At 47.7% G+C, this 17,054-nt stretch overlaps 1 protein-coding gene across 2 annotated transcripts in view; it reads right to left on the bottom strand.

Moving 5' to 3' along the window:
• GDPD5 (glycerophosphodiester phosphodiesterase domain containing 5) overlaps positions 1 to 17,054 on the bottom strand; it is a 189,827-nt gene that overhangs the window by 3,470 nt on the left and 169,303 nt on the right. For both annotated transcript variants that reach the window (XM_068421281.1, XM_068421288.1), the window contains exons 10-15: positions 16,272 to 16,422; positions 15,027 to 15,245; positions 11,461 to 11,618; positions 9,471 to 9,618; positions 6,337 to 6,419; positions 749 to 861 (exon numbers count right to left, since the gene is read on the bottom strand). In XM_068421281.1, coding sequence (XP_068277382.1) covers positions 749 to 861; positions 6,337 to 6,419; positions 9,471 to 9,618; positions 11,461 to 11,618; positions 15,027 to 15,245; positions 16,272 to 16,422 — 872 coding nt within the window. The remainder of the gene's footprint in view (positions 1 to 748; positions 862 to 6,336; positions 6,420 to 9,470; positions 9,619 to 11,460; positions 11,619 to 15,026; positions 15,246 to 16,271; positions 16,423 to 17,054) is intronic.

The raw sequence follows: 17,054 nt of genomic DNA on the forward strand, positions 1-17,054 counted from the left end.
ACCTTCATGCACCAACTTTAATCTTTTAAAGCTGAATGTTTCCCTCTTTGTACACATTTCTGAGTTCTTTCTTAGGAAGAATTTCTTCTCAAAAAGGGTCATTAGACATTGGAAGGGGCTGCCCAGGGAGGTGGGGGAGTCACCATCTCTGGAGGTGTTTAAGAAAAGACTGGACATGGCACTTAGTGCCATGGTCTAGTTGCCATGGTGGTGTCAGGGCAATGGTTGGACTCGATGATCCCAGAGGGCTCTTCCAACCTCATTGATTCTGTGGGGTGAGATGGACACATTGCCAGCATGGTCCAACACAAACAAATGCTGTGAGGAGCACAAGGGTATCAGCAAGCCCCTCAATCCAAAGGGCCACTGAGTTCCAGGTCTACCCCAAACTCATCACCACTATCTGTGGTGACCTATGCCATTATTTTAATGGGTTTTATAGCTTTTGACACACTGTTGATAACTCAGAGCGGAGAAGATGTGGGACAGTATGAGAGCTGCATGGCACAACTTGGGAAGTTAGACACAGGATTCTTCAGCAAATCAGTGCTCAGACGTGCACCAGTTTGTGGTGGATGAGCCATGACCATATGCCACAAATGGTTCAGTGCAGCAGGGTCAGTCCAGCCACCCTGTCCCGCCAGCAGATGATGACACCCGTATCAAGACCACCTCCTCCATCAGCAGAGAGCAGGGTGATAGCTGAGTGATGGAGCAAAGGGCTCTGACCAACCAGCCCCATCCATACCCGAGAAGATCAGCTTCTCCTTCATGATCTTGACATCCCGGCTAGACCGACGGACAGCAGCACTCAGCATGATCTGCTCTGGATTGTAGGTCCTGATGCTTCCTAGGCGCCACCTGCAAGACAAGAGGGGGATATCAGGGGCTGGTCTTCCCAACCATAGCAGCATCCTCAATGCAAGTGGCCACCAACAATGTGGAGACCAACAAGTCCCAGAGACCCTCACGCCTTCACTCCCTTGCACCTACACAACCCCGCATGGTAGGAGGATGTTCAGAGATGAGAATGTTATCTCAGACATACAAGCAGGTTGTCTTTAACCACCTTGAGCATTCTAATTCTGCTAATTTAACCAAGGACTGCAGCTACCCCTCTCTACCACATCAGCTACCCAACCGCCCTAAGCAGGTAGGGCTATTTTGACTATTTTGACTCTTAGGGTTGGAAAGAGGGAACAGAACAAGAGATCAAGCCAACTAAAGAAACCATAACCTTTTCCTCACTGTGTCACATGCTTAGCCTTGTGGGAGAAGAAAGCTCAAAGACAAATCAAGGTCTCAAACCTGAGATGCAGCAAAGACACTGTCCCCACACAAGTAGCTGTCATATACAGCTCCCCTGAACATTATTTCTCCCAGAGCTTCCCTCCTCATATGCCAGGTCTTTGCTTAAATGCTCCTACCCAAACCCTACACTTTTTAAGCCTTGATGAAACTCAGTGTTCACCAAAAGTTTCCACCACCTAAATAACATGAGGCTGAGGGGAATTTGGCTCAACTTAAAATTAGCCAGACTTTTATTCTCATCACTGAATGCATGTAAAGAAAATTACTCATGTTAGTAATGCTTTAAGGCTATTTGATGGAGAAACAGAAGGGATTAGGGTGCTTTATATGGGGTTTCCGATCTTCTGGCACCATCTAGTGGCTCACCCACACAAGAGAAGGTGATTTAATTAATTTATTTTTTTTTTAAAAAAGGTGACAACCACCTTCTCTTACATTTCTAACCCCCTACCCAGCCCCAGGAGCAGTGGATTTGAGGAGCACCACACATCTCCAGCCTAGGACCACAGCATCAACCTGACAAAGCATCATCCACAAAAGAGGTCCTGCAATTTTTCCAGGAGAATCTAGCTGGTGCCAATTTCATGGGGTTTCCAAACCCTTCCCAAATCCCAGCGGGTGACGCGGCACCATCAGGCTTTGAACGGGGTACAGATGAAGGCAGATGGTCTGCTACAGAGAAAAGAAGGGGTGGGATGGCAAGATGACACAACTCACAGACCCATGGACAACACAGAGGAAGCACAAGGAGGCAAAGACATTAAAGTAGAAAAAAAAAATTAAATTAAGAAAATAATTTTCTTCTATCATCGTCATCTAAGCTGAGCCACTCTGACCTGGAAGAAGATCATTTTTGCCCTCAGCGTCCCATGCAGGCAGATTCACTAAGGTCAATGTGGTTGCAAGTGCATAGGATCTCACAGGATAAGACCCTCTTTTAACTAAAAGGACCAAAACATATTGCTACAAGTCTTTTCTTTGCCCACAACAACACGATTTCCAGCATCAGTCGGGGTTGTGTGGCCAAAAGGCATGATGATCTCTTGCCCATGGGTCCTAGAAATCCCATGGAGGGCATGGGCCATTTTGAGGCACAGACAGCCCAGCCTCAAAGGGGTGCAGGGACCAAGGGCTTTTCTCCTCCTGCCAAGGGGAACAAGCATTGCTCTCTGCTCTCCCTCTCCCATGGTGGCTGTGGTCAGACCCAGCATGGTTAAATATGCACGAGGGGCCGATGACTCCTCTCACAGGGGTGCATTGCTCTGATTGAACAAGCTAGGAGAGGGTGATCCCATTTTTCAGAGCTATTTTGAAATACCCTCTCAGAAGAGCCACCAGTACATTTAATCAACAACGCAACTCCAATCAACATCATACAAAATACTCTCTGCTGTGCTTGGTAGCCTTTGGGTCTCCAGAAACCTTGTTTAATAGAAAATAGCACCTCTCCTACCCCCTTGGACTCTGTTGTGATCGGCCACGTTTAGGACAGCAGCGTGCAAAAAGGCCAGAGAGACAGCAGGTAGGTCTTGTTCTGGGAGGCTGGCATCAAAGCAGACCAGACGGACACGGGGTGGGAACAGACTAAAAAATACTGGGACAACAACACAGAGACAGCATACACCATGTTAGGGCCACGACTGGACCCTTGTTTGGAGGGAAGATGCTAAATGGCAAGGAAAGGGGATGGGAGAGTGGCAGGTCAGGGAGAAAACGGGGTTGATTGGTACTGAGGTGATAAGATGGAGCGAGCAAAGAGCCAAGCCAGCCGCAACTAGAGTCCCCATCCTGTGACTGCTCTTGCCTAAAGCTGCCCAACTCTTCGGCACCTCTGTCTTCTTACCCATGAGCTAGGGAGCAAGGGGAAGGCAAGAGGGGGAAAACACCCAACCTCCCTGCACCCCGTAGGAGGGCTCAGCCTGGCCACATAGCCGGGTCCTGTTCTGGGGAGATGTCATGAGGACGTAACGCAGCAAGTCCAAGGTACCTCGTGGAGCAGGCAATACTGGCAGGTGGGCAACCCTGACCCCCAAGGCGGTGGCAGAGGGAGAGGAGTAGATAAGCACAGACAGGGAGTAGCCAAGTTCTCATAAATACAACCCCATGGCACACAGCAGAAGGAATGAAGGTGGTAAGGTGTGAAGAGTTTTGTCCGAGGACGGACATGGTGAAGGCTTTACTGCAGAAAAGTGACAGCACCTCCCTCCAAGGGGATGAGAATGAGTGGTGAGAAAACATCCCAGACAAGGAGAAATCTGGGTTTCCAATTGATGGCACTTCAAATCCAGGATCCCAGGCTCACTCCCTTCCTGCGTGCAATGCTATTTATTTTCACATTGCATTTCCAGTTTCACAGTGGTGTAACTGGGAAGAGCCTCCTGAAAGATCACAAGCTCCAAGTGCAGCAATAGAAGAGCCAAACCTTTTCAGCTCTTAGCCTTATAAATCCATTCCCAGCGCTAGAGAAGCACTACTTTATATAACTGACCGGGTTACATTATTTTCTTTAGAATTGGCCAGTTTAGAAGAGGTTGGTCTCAAAAACCTCTGGTAAATGCAGGAAGGAAGGAAATAACCCCATATTTTTGCATGGGATTATTTCCATGGAGAAAGCATCACATCCACTGTGAATTTCCCAATTACAACGCTCTGCAGGACCTCAGAATTGGGCTGTTTGGATCATTGTAACAGAAGGTCAGATTGCCTTCAAAACATCCACCAGCTTCAGCATCAGGCTCCCGTGGTGCTCATGGCTATGGACTATGCAATGTTCAGACCCTTATGGTCCCCCTGCAAAGCCAGATGTTTGAAAGCATCATGAAAAGCTGCGTCCTGCCCTGTCCATCTGCAGTGAAGCCATAGCAGAGAGGGAGAAAGAAAGAGAGAAAGGAAGGTTGAATGAAAAAGAGAAAGAAGAGGAAAGCACCAGAATTACCTGATCATGTGATAGCTGTGAGATGCCAGAATGCAGCAGAGAGAGAAAGAGGAGGAACATGCACAACAGTCAGAGCAGTAAGAAAATAAACAAGGCAAAGAGGCAAAAAAAGATCGGTTAGAAGTCATCACAGTTGGTATTTCCCCTCCAGAGAGGCTGCCACGATCCTGTCACCGGGGCTGAAGCAGAACAGCAGGAGCAATCCCTACCCACAGCTACAGAAGAGGGACAAGCCATGCGTAGGAGAGAGGACGAGCACATCGAAGCTGTGGCTCTGTTCCCACCCGCCCCCTCATCCTTGCATGAAGGAAGCAGTTCTGTTTTGCCCCAAAAAGGACTTAGAAAACAAAACAAAACAAAACCAACCACGACACTGAAGGCCAAATGCCAAGCCCCACTTCCCAGAGCTGAATCACATCAGCAGGTAGTAGTTGGGCAATTCTGCTGCAATTTGGTTTTGATACATCCTCAACTCTGTTACCATTTCTTTCATGCGGTGGAGAAACTGGAACAGCAGGGAAATGGGTCTCTCCTGCACAAGGCTCTTGGAAGAGCAAGCCCTTTGCTGCAGAAAGTCCAACTTCTGGTGACAGAGTTTCTCCTTCTTTCTTCTACTGACTTAGGGTTCAGTTGTCCCAAGGGAGAGATACAAAAGGCATAATTTGGCCCTGCTACAATCCCCATGTAGCCAGACCTCTCTGAGCAACTGTCTTTCTACATCAGGTCCAGAGGCTGGGCAGGGAGCCCAGTGCTCCAGGCTGAGGGACCCTGGGGAAAGCTGGTGGCAGTTTCCAGCTCTTCTCACCTATATCACACTTACACAGAGAGTGGAAGAGAAACCCTGCAATAATGCTCTCCTTCCTTACCCTGCTCCATCAAACCTCTTCCAAACTGGAAGAAATTCAATCTGTGCAGAGAGGAAGAGTCCAGCTATTGCAAAGTTCGTGTAGCTGTGACTTCTCCCTCTCTCCAAGCATCATTTCACTCTGCTCTGGCACCTATAGTTCCCATAGATTCCTGCAAACAGATGATCTGGGACAACGCGACAGCAAAATCACTGGCTCATGAGGCTGAAGCAAACTAAATTGCTGCTCCTAACGCAAAGGCATTTCAGATATCATGAAGGACAGAAAGCGTATGTCCCTTGATGATGTCTCTAGGACAGTTGTTTGTGCATCCCAAAGCAGATGAGATTATAGAGCCAGGGGAAGAGGGGATGCAGTTTCTGAATGACACATATTTTCCCAGGAGAAGGCTGCTGCTTCTCGCTGGAGGGAGCGCATCTCTCTGAGCTCACGCTTTTTCCTGGAGAGGGTTATTACACTGTCATCACTGACAGATAAAATGCCTCCTAGGAGAAAAGGCACATCACCGGGGAGGACACCATGGTTTCCTTTGGTATAATCAAGAGGAGGGGTAGCTTGGCCAGCTCTGCCATTAGGAAGTTGATTTACCTCCTCCTGATTTATCAGTGTCTTAACTTGCTCTGCTCCCAGGTTTTACACTCCACGTTTGTTTTCAGGGACCCTGGCTAACACACAGGCTTCTGCAGTGCCCGTATCAAATCCTTGCTCTCCTTTTTCTTTGAAAAATGGGGAGACTTTATGCATCAAACTAAGCAACCGATTTGATTTGCTAAATCTTAATATTTCTATTTCTTCATCCAAATGGGAACAAACTGATTTAAGAAAACTATAACAAGTTCTTTTTGAAGACTATAATGGTGGAATCTCAAAACATCTCCTCTTCTTCCTTTAAAGCATTTTAATCTCTTTCTCAATGTCCATTTCCCCAAAGCATTTACAGTTTCTCTCCCACATGCATTTATGAGCAGAGCAAGGCATTTATCGCTACTATTTAGAGATCTCTCAGTCTTAAGAAGTAGCGACTTCATCCAATTCGATGTCACATCTCAGAAGTGGAATTATTGTTTGCAGTCTTTGTAGGGATTTTTAATAAACAGTTTCCCTGCTATTGCAATCCAAGCACCTGAGGAGCACGGTGCTCCTCTCTCCCATCCCCACCCCACGCTCGGAACAAAAACACACGCCACAAATACACAAGAGTCGAGCTGTAACAATGCTACTTACTTCTGGAATATAAAAACTCCTACAATTACGATAAATGAAATGAGATCAGACGTGATCCAGATTAGGTGGTACTCGTCTGGAGGCTGGAAGACAAAAAACAGAAGCAGAACTTAAACCTTCTGGCTTGCACAACCACAGAGGGACCACACATTGATAAAGTTACCACCAGAGCAGAAAGAAAAGCACAGAGCTGCAGGGGTCACATCTAAATCACATTTATGACATTGGTAATGCTAGCCGGTCACCCAAAATGACGTTATCAGGAAAAACTGCAAACAGGAACAATTTTTAACTCTCCACCCTTTCATGTGCTGACATTTTCTCAGAGCTCTGTGGGCTGAACATTTCCTGTCTCAGCTGTACCTCGAGGTGACGTTAAGATGCTGTTTGGAAATCCAAGTCTGTGGGAAAACACAGAAATGTATACACATTGCACATGAAACATGCAGGGTCCATTTCCAGTGCTAATGTTAGCTGTTCTGCGCAGTCCCCATGCTATATGCATATATTTCTCAATTTCTACCCTTTAAGGCACTAGTAGCTCTGGCTCCATTTGCCAGTCTAAGTGGCTGTGGTCATCACACCAGCTCAACCCATCATCTGAACCCAGCACAGAAGCACACTACTTCACATTTATTTTTGTGCTGCCCGGGAAACAATGTTTGACACTATCCCGTGTAACATCCTTATCTCTAGATTAGATCTTAGGAAGAAATTCTTGACTGTGAGGGTGGTGAGACACTGGCCCAGGTTGCCCAGAGAAGCTGTGGCTGCCCCCTCCCTGGCAGTGTTCAAGGCCAGGTTGGATGGGGCTTTGAGCAACCTGGTCTAGTGGAAGGTGTCCCTGCCCGTGGCAGGAGGGTTGGACTAGATGATCTTTAAGGTCCCTTCCAACCTAAACCATTCTATGATCTATAAAGAGCAGCACTAGTAAAGACAAGAAACTAAAATGATAATAAACCCCTGATGATGCTCAGAAAACACCTACCCAGGACAGCCACGAATGATGCTAACAAATTTCTCCTATCCCAAACCTGCACTAGTCACAACCAGGAGAAGGTTGTTGATTTCATACCAGACAGATCCATCACAACCACCAACACCATCATTAATGCACACAAGCAGTATTACATTAGAGAAAGAGAATACATAATGCATAAAGATTAGTTCACGCAATGGTAGTGTGACATGGATAAAACCAGTGAGGAGCCGTCAACTCTGCTACCTCTGCCTCCCAGCAGAGAAGAATCGTAGAATCACAGAATGGTGATTTTTTTTTTTTAAGTCTTACAGAAAGCTCAAAACTAGAAGTTTTTAGTACCAAATCAAGGTTTCATAAGCAGCAAAAACCAGAATTTCAAGGTGATCAAAAGGGGAAAACTACAATTTTTCAAAGACGTGCACCCCATGCACGTCGGTATTAAGAGTGCTCAGTGAGAAGATGCCTCCTCAGCCCTGCAGAGGAGGGAGCATGTGTCAGCAAGACCTACTCAGGAATTTGCTATATTTCACCTGCAGTTCCCCTTTTTTAGACAGGGCTTTTCAGTGAGATTATTTGTTTGGTGGGTTTTTTTTTTAATAAACTTTACCCAATATGAGGCCTACTCTGAAATCCTCACATATGCAGCCTTTCAAACCCTTCATCAACTCAGTGTAACTGGGCAGAGAGCAACTTAAATCCTGGCTCTGAGAGACTCCCCAAAAAGTGGAGAGGGGTCCCTGCTTTAAGGGCATCAAGTCGGAGGCTGATCCCCAGCTCAAGCTGCCGATAAAGCCCAACAAAGCCCCTGAGGGCACTGGGCAGCCAGAGCCTGGCAGAAACAACCGTTTCACTGCAGCTCCTGAGCCACGTCCCACGTGGTGGAGGGGGCTCAGATGGCAAAACTGGTTATATTACACCACCCAAGCACTTCAATATGCGGCAAATCAAGGGATTTTTATGCTGCCAGTGATATAAGAGTGTGCACTCACAGCAGAGGGGGAAATCCAGCAGATGGGACAGCCCTTGGAGAAGGGCTCCAAGTACCATCAAAGAGGCTTTTGGAGTAAAAAGCTGCTAATGATGCACACACAACTCCTGCCAGCTATAGTGGAGGACAGATGTTTGCAGCAGCAGAATTCAGTCGACTGTAATCTCTTCTGCCAACAGATCCAATCTTTATGAAACCATTTCTAATTCTTCAGCATGCACCAGTGTGAATTTGTGTAGTCAGACACAAGCAGTAGGTTAAGCTAAGGCTAAGGACATCATGCATAGATGTTCATCCACCTAGGCAGTAGTCTTGAGGTCCTAGCTCTAGCTAAAGATGCAGATAACTCATTAACGTTAAATTCTCCTTATGCTCATCTTGTTCTCCCCTTTCCCAAGCAGATCTGCCAGAGTAGCAGGTAAAACAGCTGCCTCCTGTCCTACCCCAACACGATCTGTCGTCAGAAAATAGCCCCTCCGTCACATGCACTTACACCGCCACAGATGAGCTCTTGTTTCAGGAATACTTTGATGCAACTATTTAATTGTTTTCCCTCCAGTCCAATATGAATATTTCCATTTGGTTCAGAGACCCAAAGTGCTAGGGGAGTTTTGAGAGAGTTTACTGGCTACGTGCTGGGTAAGGGGGCTACCTTTGGTCTCTGATTGTTCCTTGTCTGGCAATGGAGTAACCAGAGGTAAAACTTGTCCTCATTTATTAAAAACAGGCAAAAAGCTAGTTTTGCAGCCTGGTTGAAAGACAGAAGCCAGGTTTGCTGGTTCACTTGTGTGCCTGCTTCTGCAACTCAACAGCTACTCAGCAGGTCTGGAAAGGTGTTTTTCCATTAGAGAAAAATGGGAAAATCATATGGGTTAAACAGGGCATGCAACACAACGTCCAAGGCTCCCAAAACCTGTATGAGAAGAGATGAGGCCACCTGAAGGAAGGGATTGTGCAAGAGGAGCATTGAACTGTTACCATCTCAGGGCTCAGGCATACAGAGGGGGAAAACCCTCAAGCTCAATAGCATGTTGAACCCAAGTAAACGTTCCTAGAGAAACCCACTAGACATGTGGCTGCAGTGGTCAACAGCCACCTCTACACCCCTCCACTGCATCCCCTCCTTCCAGGGCTTCACAGCACCTTCCCAGGCATCGTGCTTACCATTAGCCAGATGGGAAAAGGCACCTTGCGAAGGACGTGGGAGCTGTCGGAGGTGACTGACTGGACACCGGCGCACCACAGGATGGAGTATAGCCAGGGCTCATTCACAGTGTAGAGATTCACGCTCAGGTTCGCCATGGCGTAGTCCCTACCAGGAGACAGACAGGGTGAGATGCAAGTTCCCCAGCAAACATTAGACCCTCATCTCTTGCCATCAGCCACCACTGTAATCACAGCTAGATTTATTTGGTCTGAATTGCATGAAATAGGTTTTTTAACAGGGCATGGTCACTTCATAAGCAACCCAAGGGCACTGCAATCAAATGGTTTGAGCTTGAAAGCTTGCTTCGTCTCTCAGATGCTATGTGACCCAGGCCACAGCCCATCTCAGATACTTCCTCACAAACGATGGGCACGTCATGTTTTTCTAACAACCGCCTCATCACGTTGATGTAAAATTAACATCTGGCTCAGATGCCTGTAACACTTCATAGGCAATTTACTTAATTAAAATCTGGCAGGCTGCATTTCCAACATCAGCGCCTACAACTCCCGTGCCCTTGTTTTGGGGACAGTCGCAGAGTTACAGCTTCCACTCTCCTGAGGTCATTTTCTAAGAAGCTAAAACTGCAAGCTGGGGTGGTACAGGAGCTGTCAGCAGCAAACCAGGCACTGACAGTGGACTCCCTGTACCCAAAATTGCTCTGTTTCTTCATCTATGAAGCAGAAGCATCACTAATCTCCCTTGCATGGACAGCACTGAGATTAATCCTTGCAATTCAAGATCAGCAAAGCACTTTGAGGTGGAAGGCCACCATACAAGATGTGGACATCTCAAAGCTCACAACATGATCAAGCTGCTCCAAAGGCTAAGGGATTGCTCATTTGACTGGGCACCACAAGGGCTTCAAGGTTCAAGAAACACTCAGGTGGCAGGTCTGATTTTGGAGACAGCTGAGGTGGGATTGATGAGAGACTGGGGCTGACGAGCTGGGATAGATGAGAGAGTTGGCATATGGTCCTCTCCATGAGACAGAGAAAATAAGTAGGGGAAAAACAGGCAGGAATTATCCTGCAGGTAAAGCACAGACTTGGTTTTAAGGGCAAGCAACTAGTCCAATTGCTGGCAACCATGGAAAGACACCACTGGATTATGCTAAATAGGACCATGCCCTCAAACAGCTGCAGGCTCAGCTCTTCCCTACTCCCAGCCCAAATGTATAGCAAGACAACTCCTTTGAAGATACTTTTCTTCTGCAAACCTGTTTCATTTTCAAGTATGCATTTGGGGAAAAAAAGATCAAACTCTAAAAAATAGAAAAGCTCTACCAGAAACAATCCACCCTTTCCAAGAAGGGGGCAAAGCTGGGAGCTAACACACTGCACAGTTCAAATAGAGGTTCAAGCAGAAAGAGAGGAACCCCACGCTGTGCCAACCTCATTAAAGAGGAGACCTGACCAGTCTAAATAGCTGACAAAGGACAGTAATGAAACAGGTGAATTCTCTGTGAAGAGAAATTCCTGAAAGCATATCCAGACTTTGGACTAAGCAAAATTCTGTGGTAGCAACTCTGGAGCAACAAACAGAAGCAACGGGCAGCTGCTAATGAGGATGAAACAGCACTTGGAGGTACTTGGTGTGAAAAGCCTTCATTTTTTCCAGAGCTGACAATGTAATAAGGATCAGACGATTCATATATTTGTATTTCAAAAAGGATCACCATATACTGAATTAGCATGTAGGGTTATTAGAGTCAGCTGTTTGCTCCTGGGAACAGCCTGGATGCTGGGTGATGGGTAAAGACAAGCTTGCACAGCTCAAGCTTTTGAGAGCAAGTCCATCTGAAAAGACACCTCTATGCGGGTAAGATGGGATGATCAGAAAAGATGCTGCTGGGCCAGGGATGCACGCAAGGCACAAGGATGCACACAGCTGTGGACACCCGCTGTGGAGCACGTGGGCTATCACGCAGCATCCCAAGGGCTGTACCTGACATCCTCGTTCGTGACCTTGGTGTAACGCAGGTTGAGCTTCACGATGCCCTTCTCCCTCAAGTGCTCTGCGTCCAGCTTGAGGCCAGAAGTCTGCTGGAAACCCGGCGCAATCTGTCTGACCAGCTGCCTCTCCGCGTCCGGGAGCCACATCACCTGCGGAGGGAGCGAGACAGAGGATGACTATAGCAAAGACTCTTCACAAAGCTGGTAACACGAGGCAGTTTTGCAGACAGCCAGTTTACACCAAGCCAGAAACAAAATCTCATGAAACATTGTCTTGTTGTCATACAAATAGTCCAGGAGACACTTATAACCTCCCACATCTTTAATCAAATGCACGTCAGGATTATCCTCGAGCTCAAAGGACTGTAACGTACAAAATCTTAGAGGTGAAAAGGGTTGAGATACAAAAGGATCAGGCCAAGTGTATCCTTGGTGTATCCTTGAAAAGCTGTCCCCCCTGCCCAGGTCAGGGCACAGAGAGAACTAAGGACATGAAGCTAAAATTGACAGTGCAGAAAGGACGCACAGGGGAAGCCTCTCATGATCCCATGGCTAAGACTAGTTTTATCCACTCTCTTTTCTCAGGCTACATCTACTCCAACCCAGGGCAAGGGTTTCCCTAAGTTCATACCACGCTTCGAAAGTGTGTCAAGTTGATCACCATTAACATGCTCAGCTGCCAGATGTAAAGTGGATGCAGGAACCAAGCCGGGCAGCTTTCTGGCTTGTGCCATGCAGAGGCTGGACACAACCAGATGATCTCAGCAGTACCACTGGGTGTCGCATTGCTTTAACCCATGTTTAATAACTCGGTGACACTCATCTACCAAAGTATCAGAGCAGCACAGGTGCAGTAATATTGTGAACTGGCTGAAGGAACGAAGCCAGAGAGTGGTGGTCAATGGGACTGAGTCCAGTTGGAGGCCTGTGTCTAGCGGAGTCCCTCAAGGGTCGGTACTGGGACCAGTACTATTCAATATATTCATTAATGACTTGGATGAGGGAATAGAGTGCACTGTCAGCAAGTTCGCTGATGACACCAAACTGGGAGGAGTGGCTGACACACCGGAAGGCTGCGCTGCCATTCAGAGAGACCTGGACAGGCTGGAGAGTTGGGCAGGGAGAAATTTAATGAAATATAACAAGGGCAAGTGTAGAGTCCTGCACCTGGGCAAGAACAACCCCATGTACCAGTACAAGTTGGGGGCAGAGCTGTTGGAGACCAGCGTAGGGGAAAGGGACCTGGGGGTCCTAGTGGACAGCACGATGACCATGAGCCAGCAGTGTGCCCTTGTGGCCAAGAAGGCCAATGGCATCCTGGGGTGTATTAGAAGGGGTGTGGTTGGTAGGTCAAGAGAGGTTCTCCTCCCCCTCTACTCTGCCCTGGTGAGGCCGCACCTGGAATATTGTGTCCAGTTCTGAAGGGAACTGCTCGAGAGATTCCAGTGCAGAGCCATGAAGATGATTAAGGGAGTAGAACATCTCCCTTCTGAGGAGAGGCTGAGGGAGCTGGGTCTCTTTAGCTTAGAGAAGAGGAGACTGAGGGGGGACCTCATTAATGTTTATAAATAGGTAAAGGTCAAGTGTCATGAGGATGGAGGCAGGCTCTTCTCAGTGACATCCATTGACAGGACAAGGGGCAATGGGTGCAAGCTGGAACACAGGAGGTTCCACATAAATATGAGGAAAAACTTCTTTACAGTGAGGGTGACCGAACACTGGCACAAGCTGCCCAGAGAGGTTGTGGAGTCTCCTTCTCTGGAGACATTCAAAACCCGCCTGGACGCGTTCCTGTGTGATATGATCTAGGCAATCCTGCTCCGGCAGGGGATTGGACTAGATGATCTTTCGAGGTCCCTTCCAATCCCTAACATTCTGTGATTCTCTGAATATGCATTTTCAATAGGGAACCATAGAACCTGGTTGAGAAATATCACTTCACAACCCCACATATATGTTTTGACTATTCTTCTCCTGCTCTCCATTCCAATATCCAAGGAGAAGACAGCATGATCCTCCCTTGGACCTATCCAAGCTAGCAGAGGCTTGTGGATAACACTGTCACTGCAGCAACGTAGTTAATTGGACATTGGGTGGCAGTGTCTGTCATTAAAAAGACAGATGGAAGATAAAAATAGCTCTTCCTGGGCCCATCGTTGTACAAATCAGTGCTGAACTTGTCTGTGCATGCAGATGCACCTAATTAGTACAGATGAAATATCTGAGCTACGAGTGATGGAGTCATTCTGCTTGCCAGCCTCACTACGCTATTCTCAACCAGTCCATATTCAAAGGAGAGCACAGGACAAGTGAAAGGACCAGATTTCCTTCCCAAGACAGGTCATGAAGAGAAGTTTTCCAAGGGACACCCAGAGTCCCCAGGTCTGGGTGCCCTTCTGACACATGGGAAGTGGTGCTCTTCCTCCAGAAGAGATGATGGCATCAGAGGGAGCTCCTGATGGGCTAGATACCTCGTGGTCAGAGAGGACACAGCTAACAAGGCTGGCTGGGCTCTGACTGCAACAGCACAGAGCTGGAAATTAAAATGCTTGGCATAACCCAGCAAGGACGATTCTGAGGCAGAAATGAAAGCCTGGAAGATATCTCTGCATATACACAGACCTGCAGGTACATAGACCTCCTTTTTCTGAAAACCCCTTATCTCCAGGACACCCATTTCTCCTCCAAGCAGAAGCTGACTCTAGGCTGAAACAATTGCTCAGCCCAGGGAGAAGAATTATTTAAAACCCAGGAGTTGAAAGGAGAGGAAGGGTTTTCTGCTGCTCACAACTGGCCTCCAGGTCTCAGCCTCTTCTCTCATGTCCAAGGCTCTTATTGAATCGCTTGGTGGGAAGGGACCTCAGGAGATCTCTACTCCAACACAAACCAGGGCCAGCACTGATTTCAAACAAGGGGCTCAGGGCTTTGTCCAGTTGCATCTTGAAAAGCTCCAAGGATGGAGATCCCTCAGTCTCTCCTGGTCCCTCTCAACACTTGCCTGCCCTCACAGGGAAAACTAGTTTCCTCATATCCAGCGAAAACCTCTCCTGTTCCAATTTATGATGATTCTCTCTCATCCTCCTGACACACAGCCCAGTGAAGACCTTGGGTCTAACTTCTCAACAACCTCCTTGATGGTACTGGAAAGCTGCTATTACATCTCTCCAAAGTCTTTTCCAGGATGAAGAGACTCAGTTCCCCCAGCCCCTCCTCATATGTTCAGCCCCCTGACCAGTTTGGTGGCCTCTGCAGGACTTGTCCCAGTTTACCAACATCTGACTTGTACTGGTGAGCCCCACACTGAACACATGATTGCTGAGTAAGGGGAATAATCACTTTCCTCCATCTACTAGCTATATACTACAATGACTACAGCCCAAGATGCTATCAAGCCTCTGGGACTACAAGCCTGGAGGCAGAGTCTTCTCCAGCGTCACTTCTTGGCATGAAGTGGCATTTCAAATCAAGTGTTCAAATGGGTCAAATGAGACATTTAAGGATTCAGGGAACCCATAAAGACGGCAATTTTGGAAACATCACCAACCCCACAGAACTCACAGCCTGTTGCCGAATTCCCGACGCCAGGATGGTTTCCAGGGTGATGTTGATGTAAGTACTGTAGTAAGGATGAGCTGGTGGCAGGTCCTGAAAGTTCAGGATGAGCGATGTGTTGTTCTTGATCACCTCTAGCATATCTGCCAGCTTGCAGACCGACTGGTTGGCAGCTTCCAAGTAGTCAGACCTTGAGAGAGACCCAGCCGTCCAGAAAGGGTCATTCTGAAAGGAAAGAACATTCCAGCATTAGTGCCACAGAGCCCAGATTCCTCTGATACAAGTGAAGACCCTTTTCTATCCCACCTTGACAACAGTAGGGGATGCTGACAGCTACGCTTGATGACTATATTGCAGGTCACCTCATTTCCAGTACCTAGCACACCTTGCTTTCAGGAGGCATCTGTGACCTCTTCTTGGGTAGGGAAACTGAGGCACAGAGCTCCAGCAAGCTGCAAGTACAAAATGCAATGGTTGGGGTTGGAAAGGACCTCTGGAGATCATCTAGTCCAACCCTCTGCTAAAACAGGTTCACCTAGATCAGAACAGCAGTGAAGCTATGGTTGTTTCAGGCTTCCACCAAGCGAGCACCCAGAAAGCTTCAAGTAGGTACATGAAAGTGGTATCTGAGCTTGCATCACTGCAGCAATGCCTCAGCACGCCACATTCAAGCTTGCACGAGTGTGTCAGAGTGCTGCAGCCCTCCTTCCAGACCACAGGTAGTGCTCTCCAAGAAGGTTATGGCTGTAGGCCAGAGAGCAGCTCAGCAAAAAGAAATCCCACCTGCAAGCCAGGCCGCATACCAAAAGATGGGTCAAGCCCATCCCACAGCAATTCTTCACCCCTGGACTTCGAAGGCTGAATGTCTTGCTTTTTCTTTGTAAAGACAATTGTCTCCAAAAGTAAATTAAAGAAAAAGGACCAGCATATAACATGCTGTCTTTTCTGTTGTCTTTATAACCACGTTCGCCCTCTTCGGGGTCTTGAAGTCCTCTGTGATGTCAACTAGGCATTAAGGTCCCTTCTCCCAGGTGGTGGTAGAGGCACAGAAAGACAACATGTCTTTTAGATCAAGTCCAAGTTTAGTAGAGAACAGAACTAAACGTGGTTCATGGAATCTTGGTCTAGCTGCACTTCAGATCACTCCACTGAGGAGATGCATCTACACCTCTCCACCTCAAAGAGGGTTTAGGCATGAGCTTTCATCCCATGGCCAGAGCTCCATGACACCCTCTCCATGGCTGTACACACCTTTAGGAACCACTCTCCAGCATTGAGCTTTTCCAGGTCTGTCCAGTTGAACATGGAGGAGTGCTCGTAGGCCCGCTCTGGAAACACTTCCTCCACGTTTGTTGTTCTCCTGAGTGTCTTGTCATGCATCAGAAATGGCACTCCATCGTAGCTGCAAAGACAGCCAGAGACCCCATTATAGGTGGAGGTGCACAACCACATACACAGCACTAGAGAAATGCCCATTCCCACTCCAGCCTCTCGCATGGCTTCACATCAAAATAATTGTGAAGATCATAGAATCACAGACTGGTTTGGGTTGGAAGGGACCTTAAAGACCATCTAGTTCCAACCCCCCTGCCACAGGCAGGGACACCTTCCACTAGACCAGGTTGCTCAAAGCCTCATCCAGCCTGGCCTTGAACACTGCCAGGGAGGGGGCAGCCACAGCTTCTCTGGGCAACCTGGGCCAGTCTCTCACCACCTTCACAGGAAAGAATTTCTTCCTAATATCTCATCTAAATCTCCCGTCTTTCAGTTTAAAACCGTTCCCCCTCGTCCTGTCACTCCATGTCCTTGTAAAAAGTCCCTCTCCAGCTTTCCTGTAGGCCCTTCAGGTACTGGAAGGCTGCTAGAAGGTCTCCCCGGAGCCTTCTCTTCTCCAGACTGAAGAGCCCCAGCTCTCTCAGCCTGTCTTCATAGGAGAGGTGCTCCAGCAGCTTAACACATCCCCAGCATCCCGAAGACCAGTTGAAATGAGATGCACCCAGGGGAAAACATCTCTTAGATACCTGCTAGACGTTT

Source organism: Nyctibius grandis, chromosome 2 (genome assembly GCF_013368605.1).
Source record: "Nyctibius grandis isolate bNycGra1 chromosome 2, bNycGra1.pri, whole genome shotgun sequence".
Taxonomy (NCBI): Eukaryota; Metazoa; Chordata; class Aves; order Nyctibiiformes; family Nyctibiidae; genus Nyctibius; species Nyctibius grandis.